At 46.3% G+C, this 25,738-nt stretch overlaps 1 protein-coding gene across 6 annotated transcripts in view; it reads left to right on the top strand.

Annotated features, from left to right (window-relative positions):
- The window catches only part of LOC146802120 (uncharacterized), a 465,690-nt gene that overhangs the window by 351,114 nt on the left and 88,838 nt on the right, over nucleotides 1-25,738 (top strand). The window contains exon 7 of one of the 6 annotated variants that reach the window (XR_014967698.1): nucleotides 14,936-15,265. The exons of 3 other annotated variants lie outside the window; for them this stretch is intronic. Coding sequence is in view for 1 of the 3 variants with exons in the window: in XM_085621684.1 (XP_085477810.1) it covers nucleotides 14,865-14,868 (4 nt within the window). In the remaining 2 variants the exon portion in view is untranslated. Of the gene's footprint in view, nucleotides 1-14,864; nucleotides 15,266-25,738 lie in introns of those variants that run through there. 2 more of the 6 variants (XR_014967699.1, XM_085621684.1) reach the window with 2 other exon arrangements.

The raw sequence follows: 25,738 nt of genomic DNA, 5'->3' as shown, positions 1-25,738 counted from the left end.
TTGTTTGTCCTATTGGGGTTCTGTTTGTCAACCATCCCCAGTTCCCGAATCTCCGCTGTGAGGGATTTCTCGACCAATCTCACCTCCCTTGCTCTGTCCCTTTCTATGTTTAGAAGTCTCTCCTGATTGTAGTTTTGAAAGCATCCCAGAGCGCATATGTGGGAATGTCAGGTGAATCATTGTGGGTAAAATAATTTTGGATAGCTACGATGATCGTAGCACTGTTCCTTGGATCTCTAAGGATGTGGGGTTCAGGTGGCAGTGTGGCGGTTGTCTGGGAGAGCACAGACCCACTCGCCATCTTAACTTTAAGTGACCATTGTAAGCTATAGGTATGTCGGAGAGTGAAGCAGATTGCAGTGTTTCAAGGAGCAAGTGGGTTATGAAGATATAGCCAAAGTGTGAGTAAGAGGTGTGCAGGTGTGAATAAAAGGAGTGATCTGTCGAGTAAAGATGGAGGTAGACCCAGGCATTCACTCGGTCTAATTCTGCTAACTCCTTTTTTAAGAGAGCAGACGTTGCTTTTGTCCTTTAGGAGGTGGTGCTTCTGGCCCTGACTGGGTCCCTAGCCAATACCCACCCTTGATAATGTCCTCTGTGGCATCCTTCAGGAATTGTTTCAATGTGACCCGTAAAAAGGTGTCCTCAGCGGAGTTGGGGGCATAAATGTTCAGGAGAGTGAAAGCAGTGTTAACCTTTTTTTTACTATAAGCTTGAGGAATCTATCCTCCGAATATTTGACAATGGCATTAGGTGTGTATCCTGTGTGACTTGTTCATATTATTGTGACCCCTGCGGTTTTAGCGGATGGGGAGGTCAAGAATTGGGGGGGGGGGGTAGCATCTGTGGCACATGCGAAAGTGGTTGGCTTTCAGCAGGTGTGTCTCCTGGAGGAATCAGGGTCCTGCTGGCCAAGTTCTCTCCATATTTGCCTAGGCTTGTCTGAAGAGTTTAGCTCACTTACATTGAGTGAAAGTAATTTATATGTGTACAAAGTTACCATGGTTTTCAGTAGATGATGAATGAGAATTGCATGTTGTGCACATGCTTGGTGCGCAGGGTAAGAGTTGTGTGCCTGCCATGATGCTCTCAGTCCCTTCTAAATAACCCACTGTGGGGACATGGGAAAGGGGATCAGACAAAGGAGAACATCGACTAAAGAAAATGGATACCTAGAAAAAAACCAGCTAGGCCAAGTCTGAGTCTTTTCATTGAGTGGGTTGAAGTGTCCTTCAGTCTCCCTAAGGAGTGTGACCCCCCACCCTCCGGTTTTGGAAGGATGGGGGTGGTGCCATGAAAGTTGGGAGCGCAATTAGGGGCCTCTTGGGTGGGTGACCATACTGGATGACAGGCTCTGGTTCCCACCTTCTCCCAGATTTCAGTCCCATGGAGCTACCCAGATGGAGAACATTACGGGACCAGATGGGGCTCTTCACTTCCCTCTGTGTGAGACCCTGACAGAGGCACCTCACGGGGTGGAGAGTCCTGGTTCATTTTCAACAGATGAAAAATCACATCTGCCTTGGCCTCCTCTGAGTGGCCCATCCTGCTCTACCGTGTACGATTGCATCAGGATTAGGTGTGCCATGCTGGACAGAGCTCAGTTATGTCTTGCCAGTGATCCTGTGCTCGTTTCTCCAGTGCCTGGTCTGGGGGAAGTTTCAAGAATGACCTCACCTCGCACAGAGAGCAGACTACCCTGGTTGCCGTTCCATTGAAAACTCAAGCTGAAGGGGTGACCACACTGGTATTTGATGTTACTCTCTGTCAGGGCTGCTGTTATTGGCCGGAAGTTCTGCGCCTCCTGAGGGCCGACAACGCCAAGTCATGGAAAAGCTGGATTGTAATTCTCTGAAAGATTAAAGCTGATTTACCCTGGGCTGCCTTCATGATTGTCTTTTTCCTCAAAATAGTGCACTCACACAAGGATGGCCGGGGATGCCCCCACTTCTGACAAGCATCCAAAGACACTGTGTGCTCAAAAGTATTGGGGAGGGGGCAGTGCTTCTTCTCCACTGATTGAGTGCAGAAGGCTGGTTACAAAGCCCTTGATGTTGTTTCCTTCCACTCCCTTCGGAAAGCCTCTGATCCATATGTTGTTCTGACAGCTACTCTTTTCAAGGTCTTCTTGCTTTGGTTGCAATTCAATATTTTGTACTTCAAGCACTGCAAGCCTATACCAGGGCATTTTCTGATCTTCCGTTCAAGAGTCAGAGGTGCACCTTCGGTTCTCCACATGCTCGCCCAGGTTGGTAACTTCTTTGCGAAGCTCTTGTAGTCAAGTTTTAAATTCTGACTTTAGAGAGCCAATCCCGCCCCTGAATTCAGTGAGGAATTTGTCCATATCTTTGTGCGATAGAGGAGTGCCTGATGATCCACTGGCTCCTGGTATGTGTTGGGTGGGGGGGTCGGGGGAGGGGGGGTGTCTGTCGTTCGTCCCCTCCCCCGTCATACTAAGAGTCAATAAGTCAGTGTCAGTTCCATCCTTCTGGGGCCTGCCCTTAACCATGTTGCCACTTCAGACCCGTCTGCACATGGACCCTGAGAATGATGCCCTAGTGCATGCAGCCACTTCCACCTCCTTGCCTCTCCCCATCCCGAGCACTGGAACACAGAGTGTGGCGGTCCTCTATAAGGCTGTGGGTGAAGAGAAGGGGGTTACAAGCGGGGCTGTCCTTGCGTGACTCCTGGGGCATCTCAGGCAGAGTCTGGGTGTTGGGTGACTCCGGCGAAGTGCACTGAGTTCCAGCCTCGCTTGTAGGATTGTTGTTGCCTCCTTAGAAGTCCAGGGTGCCCCGCTCATGAAGCTGGACTCTGCGTCTCTCCTCTATTCTTTCCAGGGACTCCCATTACCACCCCCTCTGTGGCGATGATCCATCTCAGGCACCCGGGCAGAACGTCTGCCTTAGTTTGCGGCCTCTCCACTTTCAAGACAGCAGCCGCGCTGTTGTTGGTTTCACCAGGCCGCAGCTTGGGCCCCCTCTAGTATTTGCTTCCCTCTGTGCTCACCAGGAGCTCCTGCCCATGCTTCCTTTTGGGCAGCCTCTCATCCCAGGCACCCGGGCAGGGCTCTTGCACGTTGTTTGCTCCCTCGCTGCCTTTAAGATGACAGTTGTGCTTAGTTGTGGTTTCTCATTGGGCTCTCCTAGGTGATCTATCTCCCTTGTTTACTTTCAGGTCTTCTGGCTTCCCTCGTTCCATTCTGTGTGATTTTAGAGGAGTCAACTCTAACTGGGGGTGCTGTGGAAGCTATGCTTGATCGAAGCAGAGAGTAGCTCCGCTTCATTTTTATTACACTTAGTAATTTCATAGTGATTTCACGTAAGGTGCGTCTTATTAAATCTCTGGAGATTTTTGCCATATTTCTGAATTTTCTGTTTTGCCATCTTTTCAAGATAGTTTAATCTTTATTTTTTCTGCCATTGCCCATTCCTGGACATATTTGACCCACAAATTGTTATAAGTTGGAGAATTGTGAAGTTGGTCGGAATAATTTTGGTGTACCTATTGATGGTGTTGGAAGTTGCTTTACGTGAGTATTGATAGTAGCTTGAGGGATAATTTGTCTTGCACACTCCGAGCAAAGTGTGTTGTCTCGCGACATGTGATTTGCAGTGAAATAATTTGTTTTGTTATCTTAGTGACATTGTGTTTTATTTTGCACTGAATACTGCATTGCATTGTAATGTGTTTCTCAATTTGCTGAAGCTATTTTAAATAGTCCTTCCGATGACGGGATATTGTGAATTTGTGTGCAAAGGCATTTGGATTTATGTGTAATAGAGAAGTAGGCTGTGGTTGCTATTCCCGTCACAGATGCCCAAGAAGGACAGTGGCCTTCTTTTTATACTAGACCCACACCCTCAGTTTCTTCCTGAAAAAGGAGAAATTCAAAATGCTTACACTGGCTCATGTTCTGCCTGCTCTCTATCTGGGAGACTGTATTGTAGCTCTAGACTTGCATGACGCATACTTCCACATTCCCATCCTGCCTGGCCAAAGAAGTAACCTGCAGTTCATGGGGGCAATGAGCACCTGTTTGCCCTGCGCCCTTTTGGCCTTACCAGCGCCCCTCAGGCGTTTACCAAGGTGATGGGCAGTGGTTGCAGCTGCGGAGATCAGGGGTGCCAGTCTTCCCCTATCTCGATGACTGGCTGTTGAAGGCAGGTTCACCCCTGGCAGATGTCTCCCATCTCCAGACTACGGGGGACCTCGTGCTCTCGGAGTTTCACTATCAGTGTGCCGAAGTCACACCTGACTCCCTCTCAGATGCTAACTTTCATCAGAGCTGTTCTGGGCAGGAGCAGTGTTGGGCTTATCCTCCCAAACGGCGATATTCAGACTGTGATACCAATGTTTCAGCTTCTATCCTGGGTTTCGGTGAGACTGACTATGAGACTGTTGGCCCTCAATGCCCCCTGCATCGTGCTTGAGACACATGCCTGCTGGCATATGCATGCTTTGCAGGGGAACCTCTCCAACATGGTACAGATCTTGGAGGGTTCTGCGAAAGATATGCAGTGGTGGTTAACGAACCATGGTTGGGTCAGTGACAGACCCCTCTCCCTTCCCAAAACAGATCTGACAGTAGTGGCAGATACATCAATCCTGGAATGGGGCCACTGTGTGGCTCATGAGCAATACACTGGGGGGAAGGGGTGCTAATGCTGAATTGTGCTTGTAATGTTGATGATGTACTGCCATAATTTTGCTCTGTTACAATAAAAAGATTATATAAAAAAAATCCTGGAATGGGGCAGTCATCTGGGAGAGGTGGAGTTCAGAGGACTCTAGTCATCGGTGGAATCGGGACTCCACGTCATTGGAGCTCAGAGCGATCCGGCTGGCATTGAAAGCCTTTATAACCTTCATCAAGGGAAGACTAGTGCAGGTGTACACAGGAAACACCACCGTCGTTTGGTACTGCAATAAGCAGGGCGGGGTGAGTCATGAACCCTTTTTCAAGAGGCTGTGTGCTTCTGGACATGGCTGGAACATCATTGTATCTCCCTGGTGGTTCACCAACTTGCAGGGTCTTTGAATGCCAGGGCGGACTAACTCAGCTGCAGATGCCTAGCGAATCACAAAATGGTGTTTCCATCCAGATGTGGTGCAAGGTCTCTTTCAGCAGTGTGGGAGAGCCTTTGTTAAGTCTGTTCGCCACTGCAGAGAACGCTCAATGTCAGCAGTTTTGTGCGCTGGAGTTTCCAAAGCGACCATCGCTTGGAGTTGCTTTTCATCTCAAGTGGAGCTGAGGCCTCCTCTAAGTTTTTCCGCGCATACCACTCCTGCCCAGAGTGCTCAAGAAGATCAGAAACAACCTGGTCCAAGTCATCTTTGTGGCTCCTGGCTGGGCTTGGAGGGTTTGGTATCGCAAGCTGTTGAACATAGCCATCTGTAGGAAGCTGGCTCTGTATATGAAATTGGCTAGGGGGCAATACTGTGCACAGAGTCCAGGAGCTCCCCCAAAAGCGTACAGGGCTCAATGCAAAACCCAAAGTGCTCTATTAGTGGTAGTGTGGACGAGCAACCTTAGGCCTAAAACAGAGGAGTGTAAGACATTTATTGCACACACATGATCAATAATGGACACACGACTTAAGAAGGAGATCCAGACCAATTTAAAAAAAATTATACTTTGGTTGTATTTTATTGTAAGATCAAGCCCTTCTTGCTAAGGTAAATGCGTTTCAATTAAAGATACTTTTCACAGTCGACAGTGCAATATTCGAACAGTTCAAGATTATCCTGTGGAGGAAATCAATTGTGGGATGTATCAAGCGAGTATACAACTTACAGTTCCAGTCTTCGGGTGGTCATACCCACACTGAGTGCAGGGTCGGTCTTGTGGGATCAGAACACCCGCAGAGGCGGTCGATACAGGCAATGATCTTTACCCTCATGGTTGGCGGGGGAATGAGCGGGATAGGTTTCAGCCAGCAGCCAACACAGTTACCATTGCGGTCAGTGGCTCTAGATCGGATGGGGGTCTGCTGTCGTCAGATCGTCTTGAAGAGAACGCTGTCAGGCAGGCGGTGCAGGAGGCGACCCGCAGTGCCACTGGCAGGAGGGTACAGGCTCTCGGACACGGAGCTGTGGGATCCTTGGGTGGTGGAGCCGAGTGGATCCCTCAAGATAATGGAGGTTAACAGTTGAAGTGCTTTCTTCGAGCAGGGTAGAGTAACAGCAACACAAGTGGCAGTCCTCTACCACTGCAGTCTTTGGGAGATGTTGGATAGCAGTGAGTCGCGTTGACACTAGTGTCGGTCCTCAACTGCGGCGGTTCTTGGAATTCTTTTGTAGCAGGGAGTCACGTCGACCTGGGTTGGTCCTCCCTGTGGCAGTTCTTGGAGTTTTTTTCTTCCTGAACAGGACAGCTGTCTGCGGGGGATTGGAGTTTTGTTGAAGGCAGCAGTCCTCCCAGGGTTTCAGAGGTTGCTTGCTGCAAGACAGGTCGCAGGTTAGCAGAAGCTGTAGACAGGCTGGTAGGCCTGGGGCCAAGGCAGTTGTCGTCTTCAGTCTTCTCTGTAGGGTTGTCGTCTTGCTTCTTAAGTCGTCGCGAATCTGAGGGCCAGGTCTGGAGAGCCACCTAAATACTAAATTTAGAAGGCGTTTTTAGGGAATAGCAGGTAGGGCCAATGGGCACCTTACCTGGGGTGACTACACCCACTATTATGTCACACTCCTGTGGGAGGGGGCATAGGCCTAGCCCTGATTGGTGGGGTCCCCCCATCCTCAACATGTCGGGGACTGAAAAATGTGCTTCACCTAGCTTCCCCCCTCCTAAGGGGTGGGGGTTGGCAGAGGTGGGCGCACCTACCTTTTCGAATCTTCCCGCTGGTTTTCCCACCCAAAGTGGGGAGTGTAACCCAGGGGCTGCCATCTAGCAGCAGAGGCTTGGGGTCACATTGCAAAAGCGGCAGGCTTTTGAAGCTTCCCTCTTCGAGCACTGGCCCATCCTGGGGGAGGAGGCATGACGCCTCTACCCAGGATGTGCATCGTTTGTGGTCCCAGAGAGCAGGGGCTTTCTACCCAGGGATCCAGAAACATGTCTGGTGGTGGCTGGCTGCCTAACGCCGGTCAGAGACCACACCAGGGATTGTAGGGATTCAGGGGGTACCTCTGAGGTGCCCTCTGATTATATGGTACAATAAATCCCACACTGGCATCATTGGGGATTTATTGAAAGGAGCAATTTGGTACTAAACACTCCTATATTGAGTAAAGCCACCATGGTAATGTGGAACTCGAGTTGTAGTGTTCCCAGCCCATGTCCTCTCTATGGCTTCATTGGCACTTACAATATTGGGAAATGGTGCCCAATATTGTAGGGGCATATCTGCTCATGCAGCTGTGCCCTCACCTGTAGTATAGTGCTCCCTGCCTTAGGGCTGTGAGGCCTGCTAGAGGGGTGATCTATGCTAACAGGCAGTGTTAGCTTGCATGGCACCCAGACAGGGTGCAATGTCGACTTTGTCGTTTTTCTCCCACACAGGGGCATGCAGGCTGCAAGAGCAAAGGGAGAGAGCATTGGCCCAGGGCACCTGATTGGCAGGGACCCAGGGGTGTCACATTTTAAACCACATCAAAACCAAGTAAAAAGTGGGGGACTAACCATGCAAAAGAGGCACTTTCTCACACCATCGGTCTTCCGATAAGGCTGCCTCTGTGGGAGAATCTTCTGTTGCAGCAACAGGGAAGGGTTCTCCACCCAAACCTGTCAGCACTACGCCTTCATGCATGGAGATTGTGCAGCGACAGTTGACAGCTTTCGCCCTTCAGTCTGAAGTCTGCAATGATATCTTGGCAGCCTGGTATCCCTCCACCAAGAAGGTATACGCCTGCCGTTTGTGCATTGGTGTGCCAAAAAACAGGTTGATTACCCTTTCTGCTCCTTTCTCCCAAGTACTTCTGTGTTTGGTGGCATGTGTGGCTGTAGATAAACATGCTTAGCATAAGTACGCCATCTAGTGTTGGGATCGGTGTGCAAGTTGTTTTTCTTTAAAGAAGTATTTTGAGTCACGAGTTACAGTGGTGAATCCTCTTGCCATTGGGTTCGGTTGTGTGCTCCTCTGCTCCGGTCAACACCGTCATTAGGATCCTTTTCTAACACCGTCAGTAGTGTTTTTGATCGAGATTCAATCACTATTAAGAGGATAACTATTTTAACACCAATTTAGTCCGGATGACTCTAATCTATCACGCCCTTCAGGGCCTTCGCCTGTTGGGACGGAAATTCTCTTATAAGTTTTTCTAACAAAACGACCAAAAGGTGATGGAACGGACACCTTTTAAATTTTGCCCTTTCTGTCATTCTAAATTTACGCACACAGACTTGCACAAGGTGTGTAATTCTTGTTTATCTTGTGATCATCAGGAACAAACATATGAGGCATGCAAATAATTCAGGCCAAAGAAAACTCTGCAAGATCATAAAGCCAGAAGACTGCAAATGTACCACCGCAGCATCGACAAAACACCAGGCATTTTCCATTCGGAGGAACTGGAAACCGAAATGAAGTCACTTCCGTCGGCTGTGGATGAGGGTAATTTCTCTCCGGAACCGCGCTCCAATTCAGTAGCAGAACAGGTTTCCCTCACTTTAGGGAAACAAACCATGAGTAAATTGCCCCATCCAATTCCAACAAAACAACAAACATTACAAAAGTCTGCTGTTGGGCCTCCGCTGCTTTCGGGCCATGGTCGGCACTGACGGGCTGATTCCGGAAAGTCTGGCCTCAGCTCAGCTCAGAAAAAACAGCCTAAGCTCCATGGTCCGAAACAGTCCACCTCAGAATCTACTGTGTTTGCACCAAAACATTCTAAAGCAGACATGTCCCATCTTTGGAACCAAAAGCCTAAGACCAGAAAAAGTTCTCTGACTCCACATCAAAAGCCAAAGCTTCGGAACTGAAACAATTGGCTCCAAAAACTGTGGGAGAGAAACTTAATTTGAGTCCAAAAAGCAACCAGTTGCCCATTCTCCACAGACTGTACAACCAGCACATGAGAAATTACATCAGTGACTGTATTCTTGACAGAAACACTTAGTGATACCTCCTGATACAAGAAGAATACTCAGCAGTCCCCCTCAGGAGCATGGACAAACTGCAAAGAGACAACTCTCTTTTCAAGAAGCAATAGACATTCCTACAAAAAACACAAGGAAAAAACTAGATCAAGCCACCAGTCCATTTCGTTGTAGCCCTCCTCTACCACAACTTCGACAAAGTCCATCACCTCAAGACTCCCCAGTTCATGAACACATACATTCACCATAAGAATCATTACGTTCTTTTACAGGGTATGTGGATGTGAGGGACAAGGATCAACAGTCAATACCTCCACAGGATAACGTTTATACTTTGACACAGATCCACTAGATAACACAGATTCGGATCTTTATCCACCTAAGCCCTCCCCACCTGATGATACCGCTACATATCATGACCTTATTAGACAGGCAGCTAATTTCCATAAGCTACCATTACATACTGAGGAAATAGAGGATTATTTTTTATTTGAAACTTTCTTCTGCACAAAAATCTACCATTATGTTCCTATGTTAAAAGGAATGCTCAGACATGCTACTGATCTATTCAATGACCCTGTCAGATCTAGAATTATCACTCCTAGAGTTGATAAAAAATATAAGCCTTCTCCAGCAGACCCTACTTATATTAGGAGTCATCTTAAACCAGACTCTTTAGTAGTGGCTACTGCTCATAAAAGAGCAAACGTATAGATACGTCAGGAAAAAGGGTAGCAGCAAAATCATCTAATAATTGGCGAATCGCGAATTCAATAGGCCTGTTATCAAGGTATGATAGGTCACACTGGGATAAACTTGATGACATTTTACAACATCTCCCAGAGGAACAAAAAAAAGTGCATACCAAATTGCATCAGAGGGTAAACTCTTCTCTAATACAAACATGAAATGTGCCCCTAATGCTGCTGATACAGCAGCTACAGGAATAAACACCAGTCTATAACAAAACACAAATTCAAACAGCCACTCAGAGAACATATTATAGAGGGTCCTATAGAAGAAACAATAATAGAGGCGGAGGTAAAGGAGGCTTAAAAAAAAACGATACCTCCACCAACACCAAGGTTTGGTTCACCTATCATTTCCCTAGATCACACAACAGCTGTCGGGGGAAGACTACAATACTTTCTTTCCACATGGATAAATATTCCATCCAATATGGGTGTTAGATATTTTCTAACACTGTTATTGTCTGGAGCTCACTTCAAAACCTCCAAACATTCCACCTCGCACTCGCAGATTATCAACAGACCATCAAAAGCTACTCAGAGGAAGTTCAAGCTCTACTTAACAAAGGAGCAAGAGAACTAGTGCCATTACAACAAGGCACAGGAGTTTATTCCCTTTTCTTCCTTATACCCCAAAAGGATGGAGCTCTAAGACCCATCTTAGACCTCAGACCTTTAAACTGGTACAATCTCTCACCACATTTCCATATGGTCGCTCTTCAGGATGTCATACCACTTCTCCAACAGGAAGACTTCATGAGGGCATTAGATCTAAAGGATGCCTACTTTCACATTACAGTTCAACCAGCACACAGGTAATACCTCAGGTTTGCCTGGCAGTGGTAACAGCCCACTTGCAAAGGCACAAAATACACATCTTTCCATATCCAGACGACTGGCTTATCAAAAGCAACACATATCACTAATGTTTGCAACGCACACAAACAACAATACATTTACTACATAAATAGGAACTGATGTAACTGGATAGCCTCCCCAGTTCCCCTCGAAATTACTTTGTTGTTTAATTTTAATCGCAGGATTTGAATATTCTATGAATCCTATTAATGGAATGGAAGTTTGTGCCCAGGTCTCTTGAAAGTCGATAATTTGGAATTATTGCCCGTGTCTTACTATATCGCAGTTGTTGGCCTTTTGTGTCAAGCCCCCCAGATTCCAGGAGCAGATATTTAATTTGTTTACAATGGCTGTTGGCAGTATAGAGTTGTTTATAGTTCAGACTTCAGGATTAATCAAAAGGGCAGTTTGAAGCCAGCCCCAATTTATATTGTGAATGAGTGATTGGTATTTGCTGCACAATTCCACTCTAAATTCCATCTTTCCTGTGGTGCTGCTGCAACTTCGAGTGATCTGCATGGATTTCTTAATGATTCCACAGCGCCTCTTAGAATTGAGCATGAATTGCATATCTTTCTCATTGGGGGAGTCTCGCCTTGTTAATATTTGTGGGTATGTGTTCTCACATGGTATGGATACCTTTATGCCCCAGCTTCTAAGGATGGATCTCTTGGAGTACACCAAACTTGTGAGTTGTTGCGAGGCAAAAGTGACTGTCGTGTGCTTTGTGAGCTGGGCTCTGCGCTGTGGTAAAAATTATATTGATGAAATATCTGTTGACGTGATTTGTGAGATGTCCGGAAGTTCATTCATGATTTTTAAAATATTGCCATGATTTAGAACATCATGCTTCCCTTGTTTGATATTTCAAGATCCATAGCAAAATAGATGATGGAGCATTGTGTCTTTTGTATCTTGGTGGTCAATTATGTTGTCATCGATAGATGCTCTCTTCTGGGGGGTCTGTTTCATTGTATTCAAGGTTGTGGTGCTGCACAAGCATCTTGTAATATCTGCCCCCTCATTTACAGGTGGTGGCTCCATCTCTGTAATAGTTACTCACCAAAGAAATTATGTAGGTGATTATTGTCCAAGATGTCTACCAGGTCTCCATTGAATGTCCCGACTGATTGTCACTCTTACTTAAGCCCTTTAGATGATACGGTTAACCTGTTCAATTTGATCACGTCACCCTAACCCAAGAATAAACACGTTCATCAATTGTATCCTTGAATATATGTTAAAGTCCAAATATCTATCATCATTGGGTCCCTCATATCTTCACAGTTTCTACAGGAAAGATAATCTCTGGTATCCATTGCAGATATTGATCATAATCAGGTTTTTTACTAATCTTCGTTCAATCCCAGCTTCTTTAATCTTTAGTCACAATGCTGTCACGTCCCTAAATAGCCAAAAATAAACAAAATTAAATCCTTGCTGTTCTATCTAGTAATTGTCATCCTCTCAACATATATCAAATAGTACTTATAAAGCCCCTGTTATGTTACTTATATTTGTATAGCACGCTAATCACTCATAGATGTATTCAGGTGCTTTTCAGGTGGGTTAGGCAGGTGTCTCCCTGATGACATTATTCAAAAATCCAGGGCTTCAGCTTCTTGCCGAACTCAAGAAGTGATGAGGAAGCTCTGATTTGGTTAGGGAGGTTGTTCCATGCTTTGGGGTAGATATAGAAGTAGGTGCGCTTGCCTTATTATTTAAATGCCTGATTCCTTTAATAGAACCCTCACTAAATTAAAGATGCAATCCTCTTCTTTTATGGCACACATTGAGTTGCATGAAAACTCGTGCTCCTCTCTCACAACTCAAATAAATTTCCAATCTTTTCTGCCGTGACCCCATTTGGCATTTTGTATATCCTGTAACAGTGTGTCAAAACATCACCTTAAATTACCAGAGTCCCAGCTCGCAATTCATATTACCTATGGACATCCACGCTTAACATCCGCAGTGCTCTTCATTCTGTAACCATTGCAGTGAATAAACGCACCGTTAAGTGCCTCCAACAGGATTACATTCCTCTTCAGACAAATAGCACCTCTGACAACGGACCAAATCCGTCTGATGGTTTGGGGTGTTTATACTGGCCCATGTCCTTTTTGGGGTTACACATATACCATAGAATTGCAAGAATTTGACCGCCATCCTTTGAAAACCTTCTATGGCTGCATTTAGGCAGGCCAGAGTTTTGATCCTGTATAGGTCTCCCGCTATGTCATCCCCCCGCTCTTTTTCCAATTTCTTATATTCATTTTGTTCTCCAGTTCTTTTAACTTTGGCAGTTGCCAGACTACTATTTGTGAAGCATTTGGCATCTGTGGTCCTTGTCTGATATGAAACATTGACCGTACTTGTCTCATTAGTCTGTTTAAATGCTGAATTTTTGTGCTTGTATTTTTCATGCTAAAAGGGCTGAACTGGAGCTCCAATTTCTGTTAAAAGCGTCCTAGTATTACCATTTTTATTTGTATTGAAACCAGTGGCATCCATTGCTATTAGCACAATATGCACACTCTCATGGAATACAATTCGGAAAAAAATCAGTCCTCGAAGTGACAAAAATTTAAGTGCAAGTACAAAGACTAATCGCTACCATCCCAGTTTCACTGTATAGGATGGAGGCCGAAGGTATGGAATGCCAGGAACCACATGACCATGCTTATGTCCAGCTGTGTGTTTTTCAGCCTAGTAGTCTCCACTACACTCATTGCTGTGGTTTTCTGGTGTCCCCTCACCCAAGTTCACCTGTGGTGTCCTAGTACTGCTGCTGTAGGTCCTGAGGCAGGACAGTGTTGGGTGGTGGGAGATAGGTGAGATTGGGCAGCTGAGTTCTCGCTGTCTCACCCCTCTGCACACCATACTTTTAAGTGTACTGCGCTATTTCTTTGAGCTGTCAGAAGCAGCAATGGATTCCAACTCCTAGACACGATCCTGACCCTTTGAGAAAGGGAGGACTGTCTGATGTGGAGCAGATCAAGAAGAATTGACTTGAAATCATAGAAAGCTATCTGGTGGGCGTATTCAAGAAATAAACTAGGTTTCAAGGTTCAACAACAGAGCCAGGCTGCACCGAACAAAAACCTGAAGTTTCGAGATAAAACTTTCCATCTTCATGATAAGGAGTGCGTCTGAGCTAGTCTTTGTAGACTGCTTCTCAATCCATACAAGAAGGAGCCTAGAGAAATGTAGTAATCATGACTCTGTTTCAGGAAACTCAAAATTGCAAGTGCCTGCATTCGGAAATTCCTTTTGCAAGGGTCTGATCCTGCACAAACTGATCATTACGTAGAAACAGCCAGAAGTGAGTAAAACGGAATCCAGATTGGCATGGGCCCTTTTCTGAGCAAGGCCGGTGACTTTCCCCATATGTCAGCAAGTAAAGGCACGTGCAAGACTATTGCTAATCAGCCAGCCATCATTCATTTTGTATAATGAACGCCCCCTGAGCCCTCCACACTCCACAGTGTACAGTACAATGAAAGCGTCTCTGAGTCAGTTGAAGGTCATCTTTCGTGGGCCTTTATTAGATGTGTGTATCAGCATTATATAAGCAAGTTGCTTCAATCAAGGTGCTGCAAGTTCTTTATTTTTTAGTGTCTGTTGACTGTTTTTTTTTTTACTTTAAGGATAAATTAGAGAAGTACCACATTGGATTAAATTGCAGATTGTGTCCCATTGTCACTTTTATATCACTTGTCACGCGCACTGGCTTTTTTACTTTTAAATATGCATATGTATATTCTATTTCTTCCAGCAATGATTTAGATGGCCAATTGCCGATTTTTTTTTTTCTTAAAAACACAGGCAATTGTTTCTGATCGTTGGTGTATTTTGCATGACACTGTATTTTTGTAGTGTTTTTTGTCTCCTTAGTTTTTTTTTTTTTAGGAAGTATTTTTGATGTTAGTAAAACTGAACAAATACTGAACACTGTTGATGTGAATTGTCTGCCATCCTCTTTATTTAAAAGTTATTGAATACTTTGTCACTGTTAGACCAGAATATGGAGACCTAACAAAACTGTGGTTGTATATGGTCAAAGTTGTGAACATAAGCCACACTCTAATGTGTCATAACAATAATGCTTTTTCAGTGCTTATTTTTGTGAGGGGCTTTCTTTAGGATTGGAATATATATAGGTTTGCAGACCTGCCATTAGTTTGTATTGCAGGATTAATTATTTTTAGTTTATTTTTGTTCAGGTAGTCCATTCGTCTAGAAATGATATTATGGGCAATTCTGACTAGTCCCGGTCCCCTTTCTCTTATTTGAGCTGCAGACCTGAGAAAATGTGGAATGCCCTCAGCTATCCGGCGAAGTAACATCTCTCCGTTGAGGCCCCCTTCCTCCCGAATCCAGCAGATTAGAAAAGCTGCAAACATGAGGCCCTGAAGAACCCCCTCTGCAATCTGGCGTGCAAGCGGGAAATCAATATAAAACCCCCTGCCCTGATCAGCAGATTGCTAATACAGCAGTTGCAGGGGCCAGCAGATGCAGTGATCTTCAGAAACAAAAAACCTCTCCGCTATGTAGAGGACAAACAACACTTCTCAATAGCGGCCCCCTTTGACCTCACTGACCACAGGACTACTACACCTTAAAGGTACATACCTGATTAGTTTCTTTCATTGTTCTAGTTGATTTTTGTTGCTGTTTGTCGAACGATAAAATACAACCAACCCTCCTAAGCATTAATGGCTATCGGCAATTACTGTTCCTGCAATATCGACATGCAAACATTCCAGTATACTGAGAATGCAGTGATACATGAGCGGAATGCATAACTGTTGTCCTAAAGAATGGCTCTTGATTGTCTCATGTAAGCGCTGCATTTTTTTATTGTTATGAATTGTTTTCACAAATGTCAAGCTATACCAAATCTGTCTCTACTACCTTTAGAAACTGTCAACACGTAAAGGAAGAGAAAGAAGAACAAGCATTTGCAATGCAATAGGTCTCGTATTTACGAGAGTTTGAGCTATTCGCTTTTAAAATGCAAATAGCTTAAACTCTCGTGAAAATGCGAGACCTATTGCATTGCAAATATTTTATGTGAAAGCGCTCCATGCTGCGCTTTCACAGTAATGGAGGCTGTGCCTCTTTCTGTAGACGAGCCGCGTCTATAGAAAGGGGAGCGTCCGACATTAAGGTGAAAACGCGGCATGGGGGCTTTGATAAGAAAAGCATCTGTTTGTCAAGTTGACAGACAAATGCTTTTTTCGTAAAAACGCCCCATGCTGCGCTTTCACTTTAATAGCGGCCACACACCTTTCATAAGACGCGGCTTGTCTAAAGAAAGGGGCAAAGTCTCCATTAATGTGAAAGCAGCGCATGGACGCTAGTAAACAAAAAAAAAGAATTAAATAAATAAGCACGACCGCAATACTTGCAGCAAATAGCGCTGCTAAAATAAAGAAACGCGGCTGCTATAGTTAAAGCGGACCGCCATTAGTAATTAAAATAAAAGCGGGTCGGCGTGCTGCGACATTGTGGGTGGAATAGGAGCAAATCATTGAACAAAATAGTGCTCAAAGCCAAGATAAAGCAGACCGTGTAACAAAACTAGTGAAAGGTCCAGCCGTTATGGGAGGTTACAAATGCAGACAGGGCGGTACTAAGGAGGGACTAACAAGCCTATGCAGGAATGAAAAAATTATTTCTCAAGGACAGTAACAGGAGCCAGTTGAAAAAATGGACACGACATGGGTGGAGTTTTAAATCCCTATCTCAATACAGTATGAATCACAGAGCAGTGCATGCGCTGCCCCGGCTTGACCTAAAAATGGGTCACCTTTTGTAAAGCTAATCCATTTAGGCACAATTTAGTTTTCAAAACATTGTTGATGTCCGCATCCTCCAAGGAATACAAATATTATTGACTTTGAAGGCTATCATAAATGAATTATAATTCACATAACAATGACCGCCAACTCCTGTCAATAAGATTCACATTACAGAAGAAAACAACTGGCATCATAGTCCCAAAGCTTAGTTGTTGGTATTTATCTCAATGCACAGGTTTAAAGTTGTAGTGTTCTGATTAGAGTGAAATATCTTTGTTTTACAAAAACGTAATCTGGAAAAACAGCATGGCATAATCCATACATGCAGATCCACCAAGTGGAATAACCTATTTGCTCCCATTATAAGGTGGGGGGCACTCCATGATCCACTTGAGACTTCACCTCTTGTGAATCATGGCCCCTTACCACACTGAACATTTGAGTATAAATAGCATTTTATACTATTCGCATCTACATAACATAGTGTCATTGCCACAATTCTCAGATACACATTCCATTGAAAAATAATTTGATTTGCCCACAACTTTTGACCCTGTGGACAGATTTGCACTAAACTTGGCAGATAACTAGGTCAGTCAGCTAATGTCAGGTTTGCCACATTTTGTGAACATTTTTGCAGGGAAAAAGTTATGGTGGGTGAGAGGGTAAAAAAAATAAGTCATTTTCCATTTTAGCTTCTATAAGAAATGTTATTCACACCTACCGCCGAACAGCGGAACAGATCAGTGAAGTATTTTTTGAGATATTAGCATTTTAAAAGTTGCAGACAGGGCTTTAAAGGATTAAGGGCCAGATGTATCTAGAATGTATTTTGCAATTCTGAAATAGCAAATTTTACCGATTCACTGTTTTAGAATCGCAAAATGCAATGTATGTAGAATTTGCTAAAACAAATAGCGATTTCTACACATTCCCTAATAGCGAATCGCAAATTGAGATTCGCTGTTGGGAAATACTTTCCCATTCATTACTATGGGCCTAGAGGCCCATAAAATGGTAAAGCATTCGCAATATACGATTACCAAATAGGTGTAATCGCAATTGCAAGGGTTCTAGGGAGCCTAAGGCCCCCTGATGCACCCCAAAAAAGGTAAGTGTGCACATGTGGCGCACACACATGCCCTAACGGCATGTGTATGCGCCACATGGCACTTTCGAAAAATGCAATTTTTAGCATTTTTCTAAGGATTTGCAAATTACCATCAACTTGAAGTTGATGGTAATTTGCAATTTCTTAATACAAAGTCTCATTTTAAAAATGCTTCTGGCATTGCATTTAGGGAATCGCAAATTGCAATTCCTTAACTGCATTCGCAAAATAGGTCATCGCAAAAATTACGATTACCTAATTTGCAAATGCATTTTGGGTGGATGCATCCCAAAAGGCTTTTTACAGGTCGCAAACGGGCCAGTTCTGCGATTCGTCCCGTTTGCGACCGGTAAAACACTTGATACAACTGGCCCTCTCACAGCTTTAACTCAAGAGTTATGACTTGTGATCCCCATCTGTCACGTGTAGTTTTTAAGAAGTGAAATTGGATGGATAAGGGCGTGGAAGTTTTTTTTGTCGTCTTGAAACTTTCACGTCAGCCCTGACTCCAGATGTTTGCACTGTGTAAAAAATATTTTCACAGCCATGGGTGATCATCGTCAGAGGTGCCTGGTTCCTGGAGTGCTAAGGGAATCCCAGAGACATGAAAAACATATGTCCCACGCCAGGAAAAGACACTAAATTCAGCACATGCCTCTTATCATTAACATTAAAGAGTCATATGAGCGGCCATTTTGGGTGCAGAAATTGATCACCATTTTGTGTTTGACTCTCGAAGCACTTCTGACTTAAAAGAGTTTTTTGCAGCGTGAATCTTTCTGGATTCACTATGCTGTGCATTATTCCGCGATCTTGTGGTTGGGTCTTTTTTTTTTTCGTAGCCCAGGTGGGCGTCGACGTACACCATTTGGTGCACCTCCCGTGACGTCGCCGTGCTTCCTGCGGAAGTCCCACCTTTGGGCGCCATCTTCAGATTCTTTTTTCCGCCGTTGGGTCTGGATCGTCATCGGGAAGCTCCAGAATTACACTCGAAGGAAGAAGGAAGAAAAGCGAGTTTCGTCGATAGAAACACTAGAAGATATCAGGAAAGGAAAAGATTTCATCAGGAGCGCGAAGAAAGGAGGACCAGCGCCCTTTTTCTTCGACGGCCTTGGAGAATGCACGCTCAGAGACCCTGAGCGCAATGGACAAGACGCCATTCAAGTTCTGCCCAAACTGCCACCACAAGTTCGCGCAAAAAGACCAGCATCCGGTCTGCAACCTCTGCCTACCGGTCGATCACCAGAGTATCGACTGCAACGCCTGCTCAGCCTTCGCGCCGAAGACACTCAGGGTGAGAGAGCGGCAGAGAAGGGCCAACGCCAGCATGGATGGCAAGGGGAAGCCCCCGACGCTCTACGCTCTGGGCCTCTCCTCGGACGACGAGGACAACGACGCCGAGACAGCCGAAAACTTCACGGTCGTAGAGACCGACAAGAAAAAAGAAGACGAGGTAAGAGAATCGTCGAGCGCAAAACAGAAAGTACCTCGACAACACGAGGGTGACTCGAGAAAATCTGAGTCAAAGTCCACGAAGGGAGCCCCGGCGCCGAAAACTTCGACGTCCAAAGGGGGAACCACGGACAAGAGGCCGAGCGGATCCTTAGATAAGGACTCCCTGGTGCCGAAAGACGCCGAAAGGCAAGGGTCGTCGAAAGCATCCCATGAAACGGGCCGATCGACGCAAAAAGAACGTTCGACGTCGACACAAGTTTCATCGAAAAGGCCCGCGGTCGACGCCGAAAGCATCTCCGAGATGGAGAAAAAGAAGAGGCGCCTCGAGGCCGAAATGGAGAACATCCTTCAAAGAAAGAAGGAGTTCGACACCAGAATGAAGGAATTCAAGATTCCAACGGTTTCATCAGCGGACGTCGGTGAGGTCGAAGACGAGTTCGACGCCGAAGGGCTGACAAGAGAACTCGAAGAGGAAGAAGAGCCCTATTATGAGGGAGAAGCCGAGGAAGAAGACCAACGGTCGTTCTACGAATCGGCGGCATCTACCAGCAACGACGTCGAATGGCACGATCTCGACACCGAAAACCCGGAGGAGCCCGTGGACACGTACCCTTCGAGGCCTTCGCCACCCGACGACATCGGGGTCTACAATATGGTGGTCAGGAGCGCAGCAATGGCCTTCGGCGTCAAACTCGACGAGGAGAAACCGAAAGCCGATTTTCTCGTCGAGACACTGCTCCCCATCCAGACAAGGAGCAAGTTCCTCCCCATGCTACAAAGCGTGATGAATCAGGGGAGAGAAGCCTTCAAGGAACCTGCGACCTGCCGGTCGATCACGCCCAGGACAGAGAAGAAATATAAGCACTCCTCCCTGGACCCCCCTTACATCAAGGGTAGCGTGACCGCGGACTCCATCATAGCCTCCACGGCCAGGAGAAGGGCCAACGTACCAGCAACTTCGGGCCCACCCCCGGATAAGGAGAGCAGGAGGATTGACCTCACAGGAAGAAAGGTCGAGAGGAACGCCGCAATGCACTGGCGCATGGCGAATTCAAATGCACTCCTCAATAGACACCAATACCAGCACTGGGATGAGATGGGGGAGTTAGTAAAGCACCTCCCCGAAGAATACCGGCAGAGAGCCTCTCACCTGATAGATGAAGGCAAAAACATCGCCAACTCCTGTATAAAGACGGCGTTGGATGGGGCAGAGACTTCAGCAAGACTCATGGCCATAGGGGTCACAGAGAGGAGGCATGCATGGCTAAGAATCTCGGGATTCAAACCGGAAGTGCAGAACAACATCCTTGGCACCCCCTTCAATGGAGAGACACTGTTCGGAGCAACAGTGGACGACAAGCTCACCCAGCTGAAAAAAGAAAACGAGACGGCGAGGTCCATGGGGGCCCTACAGCTGAGGGGAATGAGGCGAGGAAATCCCTCGAGAAGACCCTACGGTAGGGGAGGAAGCCAGCAGGGGACGTCGCACCAGGCGTTCCAACAAAGTCAGCAGGGTGAAGGTCACGGACAAGGTCAGCAGAAGCAAAACTGGCAATATCAACCTCGGGGCCAGTCCTTTCGCGGGAGAGGGAACGGACGTGGCCAAAGGAGGAGAGGGGGCGAACAGCCCTCGACGAAGTGACTCAGCACGCAAGAGGACGCCTACCCTCGTCAGGACCCCAAGGGTGAGGCGCAAAAAAGTGTTATCAGGGGGAAGAGAAAATTCAAGAGCCTACGAGCATACGACACCAGTAGGCGGAAGACTGAGGTTCTACCTTCAGGAGTGGCGGCGTATAACCACAGACAAGTGGATACGGAACGTTGTGCAGTACGGGTACTGCGTAGATTTGGAGAAAAGACCTCCAAACAGGAAACCAAGGGGAAGACTGAGATCGGCCCAAGAACTGGCAATACTCAGAGAAGAAACGCGGAAACTCCTGCAAAAGGGAGCCATAGAGACAGTGCCGTTCAGAGAACGCAACAAAGGGGTCTACTCAAACTACTTCGTGGTTCCGAAGGTAGACGGAGACCTCAGACCCATACTAGACCTCCGTTACCTAAACAAGTTCATCAGAACGCAAAGGTTCAAAATGACTTCACTGCAGGAGGTTCTGCCACAGATAAGAGAAGGGGACTTCATGGTCACCGTGGACCTCAAGGATGCCTATCTTCACATCCCAATAAACAGAAGGCACAAGGGCCTTCTAAGATTCAACATCGAACAAGAACACTACCAGTTCACGACCCTGGCCTTCGGATTAAAATCAGCACCAAGGGTCTTTACAAAATGCCTGTCGGCGGTAGCGGCGCACCTACGAAGGCAGGGAATACATGTCTACCCCTACTTGGACGACTGGCTGGTCAAGGCAAACTCGCGCGGAAAGTGCGAGAGGCACGCAAAACGCGTAACAGACACCCTCACAAATCTGGGATTCTCGATCCACTGGGGAAAATCATCGATGGAACCGGAGCAGGTGAAGATTTTCCTGGGGGCAAAGATCAACTCCCGCAACAGTACAGTAGTGCCCAGCGAGAGGAGGACAGAGGCTCTACTGAAGGAGGCGAAGCTCTACCAGAAGGGGCGAGCTCTGACAGTGAGGGCTGTGAGCAAGATAATGGGGATGATGGCGTCCTGTATCCAGCTGGTGCCGAATGTACGCCTGCACATGAGACCATTCCAGGAATGGCTACAACAACAATGGTCACAAGCAAACGGAAGTTGGGAGGATCTAGTGGTTGTTACGCACGCAGTGCAGGAGGAGATAACTTGGTGGAACAGAGACAACATAACAGCAGGGAGAAGCCTGACACCACCAATCCCAACAGTGACCATTACCACGGACGCATCGCAGAAGGGATGGGGAGCGCACATGGACAACCTCAGAGTGAGGGGTCTATGGGCCCCAGCAGATGCGGTCCGCCATATCAACTACCTCGAGTTGAAAACAATCCTGCTAGCCCTGAAGGCATTCCAGAGGCACCTGTTCAACAAGAGGGTGTTGGTCCAAACAGACAACACCACGGCGATGTTCTACATCAACAAACAAGGGGGGACACAGTCGTTCCCGCTCTCATCCCTAGCTCAGGAGATTTGGAGATGGGCCATACCTCTCAGGATAGATCTACTGGCAATTCACCTACCGGGGAAGGACAATGTGGAGGCAGACTGGCTAAGCAGGCAGACCTCAGCATCACACGAGTGGGAGCTCAATGGCCAGGAAACGGAGAAACTCTTCCGGAGATGGGGGACTCCCACAATAGACCTTTTTGCAACACGCCACAATGCAAAATGCCAAAGCTTCGCGTCCAGGCAACCAGATCAGCAATCCAAGGGAAATGCCCTATGGATAAGCTGGTCGAGGACATTTGCCTACGCCTTTCCACCGATACCCCTGTTGCACAGAGTGCTCGACAAGTGCAGAACCAGCAACATGACCCTGATCCTGGTGGCTCCGCAGTGGGCGAGGCAGACATGGTTCTCACAAATTCAGGAAATGGCACAAGGCGACCCATACAGGTTCGAGAGGAGGAAGGACCTGCTCTCAATGCAAAACGGAGAGGTCCTGCACCCAGAGCCAGAGACCCTCAACCTGGCGGCATGGCTCCTGAAGACCTAGAGTTCGCACACCTAAGATTGCCGCCGAGCACGATGCGAGTGCTACGGGAGGCGAGGAAACCAACTACACGAAAATGCTACAGCGCAAAATGGAAGAGGTTCACTGTGTGGTGCCGGAAAAACGGCCTGCAAAACAGAATGACAAGAGACTCAACAGTATTGAGGTACCTCACACACCTTCTAAAGAGTAACCTCTGCTCGAGCTCACTAAGGGTACACCTAGCGGCCATCGTGGCCTACACCAGAGGTGAAAAAGGTGGAAGTTTCTTCAGCTCGCAGGTGGTGAGGAGATTCATGGAAGGAGCCAAAAGGATGGCCCCCCCGAAAAGGTTGCCGCCGCCGGCATGGAATCTGAATGTGGTCCTGACGGAGCTCATGAAGGCACCGTTTGAACCCATTCACAAGGCCACACTGCAGATGTTGACTATGAAAACAGCCTTTCTGGTGGCCATAACCTCACTGCGCAGGGTGAGCGAGCTTCAAGCACTAACGCTGCAGGAACCCTACATTCAGATTCACAAAGATAGAATAGTCCTGAGAACGGACCCACACTTCATGCCCAAGGTAGTGTCGGCGTTCCACATAAATCAGACTATCCAGATACCAAGTTTCTTCCAAAACCCGACTACAAACGCAGAAAAGGCACTGCACACCCTCGATGCCAGAAGAGCGGTGATGCACTACATTGAGAGAACCAAAGAACTCAGGAAGTCGAAACAGCTGTTTGTGTCCTTTGCTACTAGCTTCATGGGTAGACCAGTGACTAAGGGCACCATCGCAAGGTGGATTGCCCTCACTATTCAATTCTGCCACAAACAGGCTGGACAGGAGCTAGCGGAGGGGCCGCAGGCTCACTCCACAAGGAAGAAAGGGGCCACCGTGGCCTTCCTGGCGAACACGCCCATCCAGGACATATGCCTCGCGGCAACTTGGGCATCTGTGCACACGTTCACGAAACACTACTGCGTGGACATTCAGATGAACAAGGAAGCACAGGTTGGACAGAAGGTGCTTCAGCACATTTTCAACGACCAACGCTCATCTACCACCCAGCCGCCACAGAACTAGGAAAACCGCTACAAAATCGATGCACAGCATAGTGAATCCAGAAAGATTCACGCTGCAAAACGAATAGTTTCTTACCTGTCGGTGTAGTTTTGCAGCTTGAAGATCTTTCTGGATTCACTAGCGAACCCACCCACCTCCGCCAGGAAGATGAGGCTGGAGGAAGAGGGGGTGAAATGGAAAAGATCAAAGAAATACAAACATACAGATAAAGGGACAAGAAGGATTAATCAATCGCCTAGGGTTAAAAAAAAAAAAAAAAAAAAAGAGGAAAGGAAAAAAGAACCCGAAGATGGCGCCCAAAGGTGGGACTTCCGCAGGAAGCACGACGACGTCACGGGAGGTGCACCAAATGGTGTACGTCGACGCCCACCTGGGCTACGAAAAAAAAAAAGACCCAACCACAAGATCGCGGAATAATGCACAGCATAGTGAATCCAGAAAGATCTTCAAGCTGCAAAACTACACCGACAGGTAAGAAACTATTCGTTATACTGATTTAAAAATTTTTTAACAAGTGTCTGGCCATAAGCAAAGACCAAGCTATTGCGTCAAACGCCTTCTACAAGCCACGCACCCAACCCCCACTGCATACAGCCGAAGATTGGTAGTGGTGGAGGTAGGCTTACAGTAGTCAGTAGTGTGGTGGGCTTGGCTGCAGGCCTGTGGCTAACCCATGCATGCACAGCCGAAGGCCGTGAGCGACAAACGTTGGTCGCTGTTGGCAGGTTGGATGTATGGCAAGGCATTTAGCCACACATGAAATACTCCAGTCTCATGAGTGCAGACCCTTCCGAGTTGGCTCAGGTGTGTGGTTCATCAGTTTACATTTCAAACACTCTGTGGCGACAAGCCAGAAAAGCATCTGAGAGCAGGGTATTTGTAATTAAATTGGTGATAGTTTATTTGGATATGGACCAGACTATTTTGGCTCGACCCAGGAAGCCTTGTTCACGGATGGGCGCCATTTTGAATTTCGTGAATATAAACAAATTTCATTCATAGTAATTGAGAGCATACTTCATAATAGTCTCTCTTGTCTATCTGAAATCCTTATTTCCTCATGAGTTGTATCTTGTTTTGGAAACGTGTGTGCGTGTGTGTGTGTGTATGTATATGTGTGTGTATATGTATATGTGTGTGTGTGTGTGTGTGTGTGTGTGTATATGTGTGTGTGTATATGTATGTGTGTGTGTGTGTGTGTATATGTATATATGTGTGTATGTATATGTGTGTGCGAGTGTGTGTGTGTATATGTGTGTATATGTATATATGTGTGTATGTATATGTGTGTGTGTGTGTATATGTGTGTGCGAGTGTGTGTGTATATATGTATATATGTGTGTGTATATATGTGTGTGTATATGTATATATATGTGCATATTATATAATGTTTACATGAGTTAAAAGATCATCTTGGAATTTCTCAATTCAAGTACTATCCCGGAGTTGTTCATTATCTGTATTGAGTATAACTTTATCCTTTAAGATATTTGGATTCATTGCTTACATATTTTCCCTCGAAAAGCTACAAACTCCTGTTCATTCAATGTGCATTCATTAAATTCATGTTAATTTCATATACTCCACAATATGTAAAGTCCATGATGTCTGCCTGTTCATTCAAATAACGACATCAGGCCTTCACTATCTTTTGAGGTTCTTGACTGTGATGTTTAAAATAAAGCCAATCTAAGTGCAAATAATAGGATGCATTGGCAAAGCCACTTGGCCTGGCATTGACTGCCAACCCTTTGTCAGTCCTTGTTTTGTTTTCTCATGGTTATTGAAAAACTTTGTTTGGGAAGCTTCTAGGCCTTCATCAATCTAAAGAAAAACATTGCCTAAAGGCTCAAATGTTTTTGGGTCTCAGAAAAACACACATTACCATATAACTCACTGGCACTGAAGGGAACTACTTGTGAAAGGGCTGCATGCAGTTACTCGTGGTGAAGTTAGCCAATAGCTGAAGTAGGCCGACTCATTGGCCCTTGATGCATGCTGGAGTGGAAGGAAGAAAAGGTGAATGACACAACCACAGACTAA

Source organism: Triturus cristatus, chromosome 8, assembly GCF_964204655.1.
Source record: "Triturus cristatus chromosome 8, aTriCri1.1, whole genome shotgun sequence".
Lineage (NCBI taxonomy): Eukaryota > Metazoa > Chordata > Amphibia > Caudata > Salamandridae > Triturus > Triturus cristatus.
Note: the sequence above shows the minus strand (reverse complement) of the source record. Positions and strands in the feature narration are given on the sequence as shown.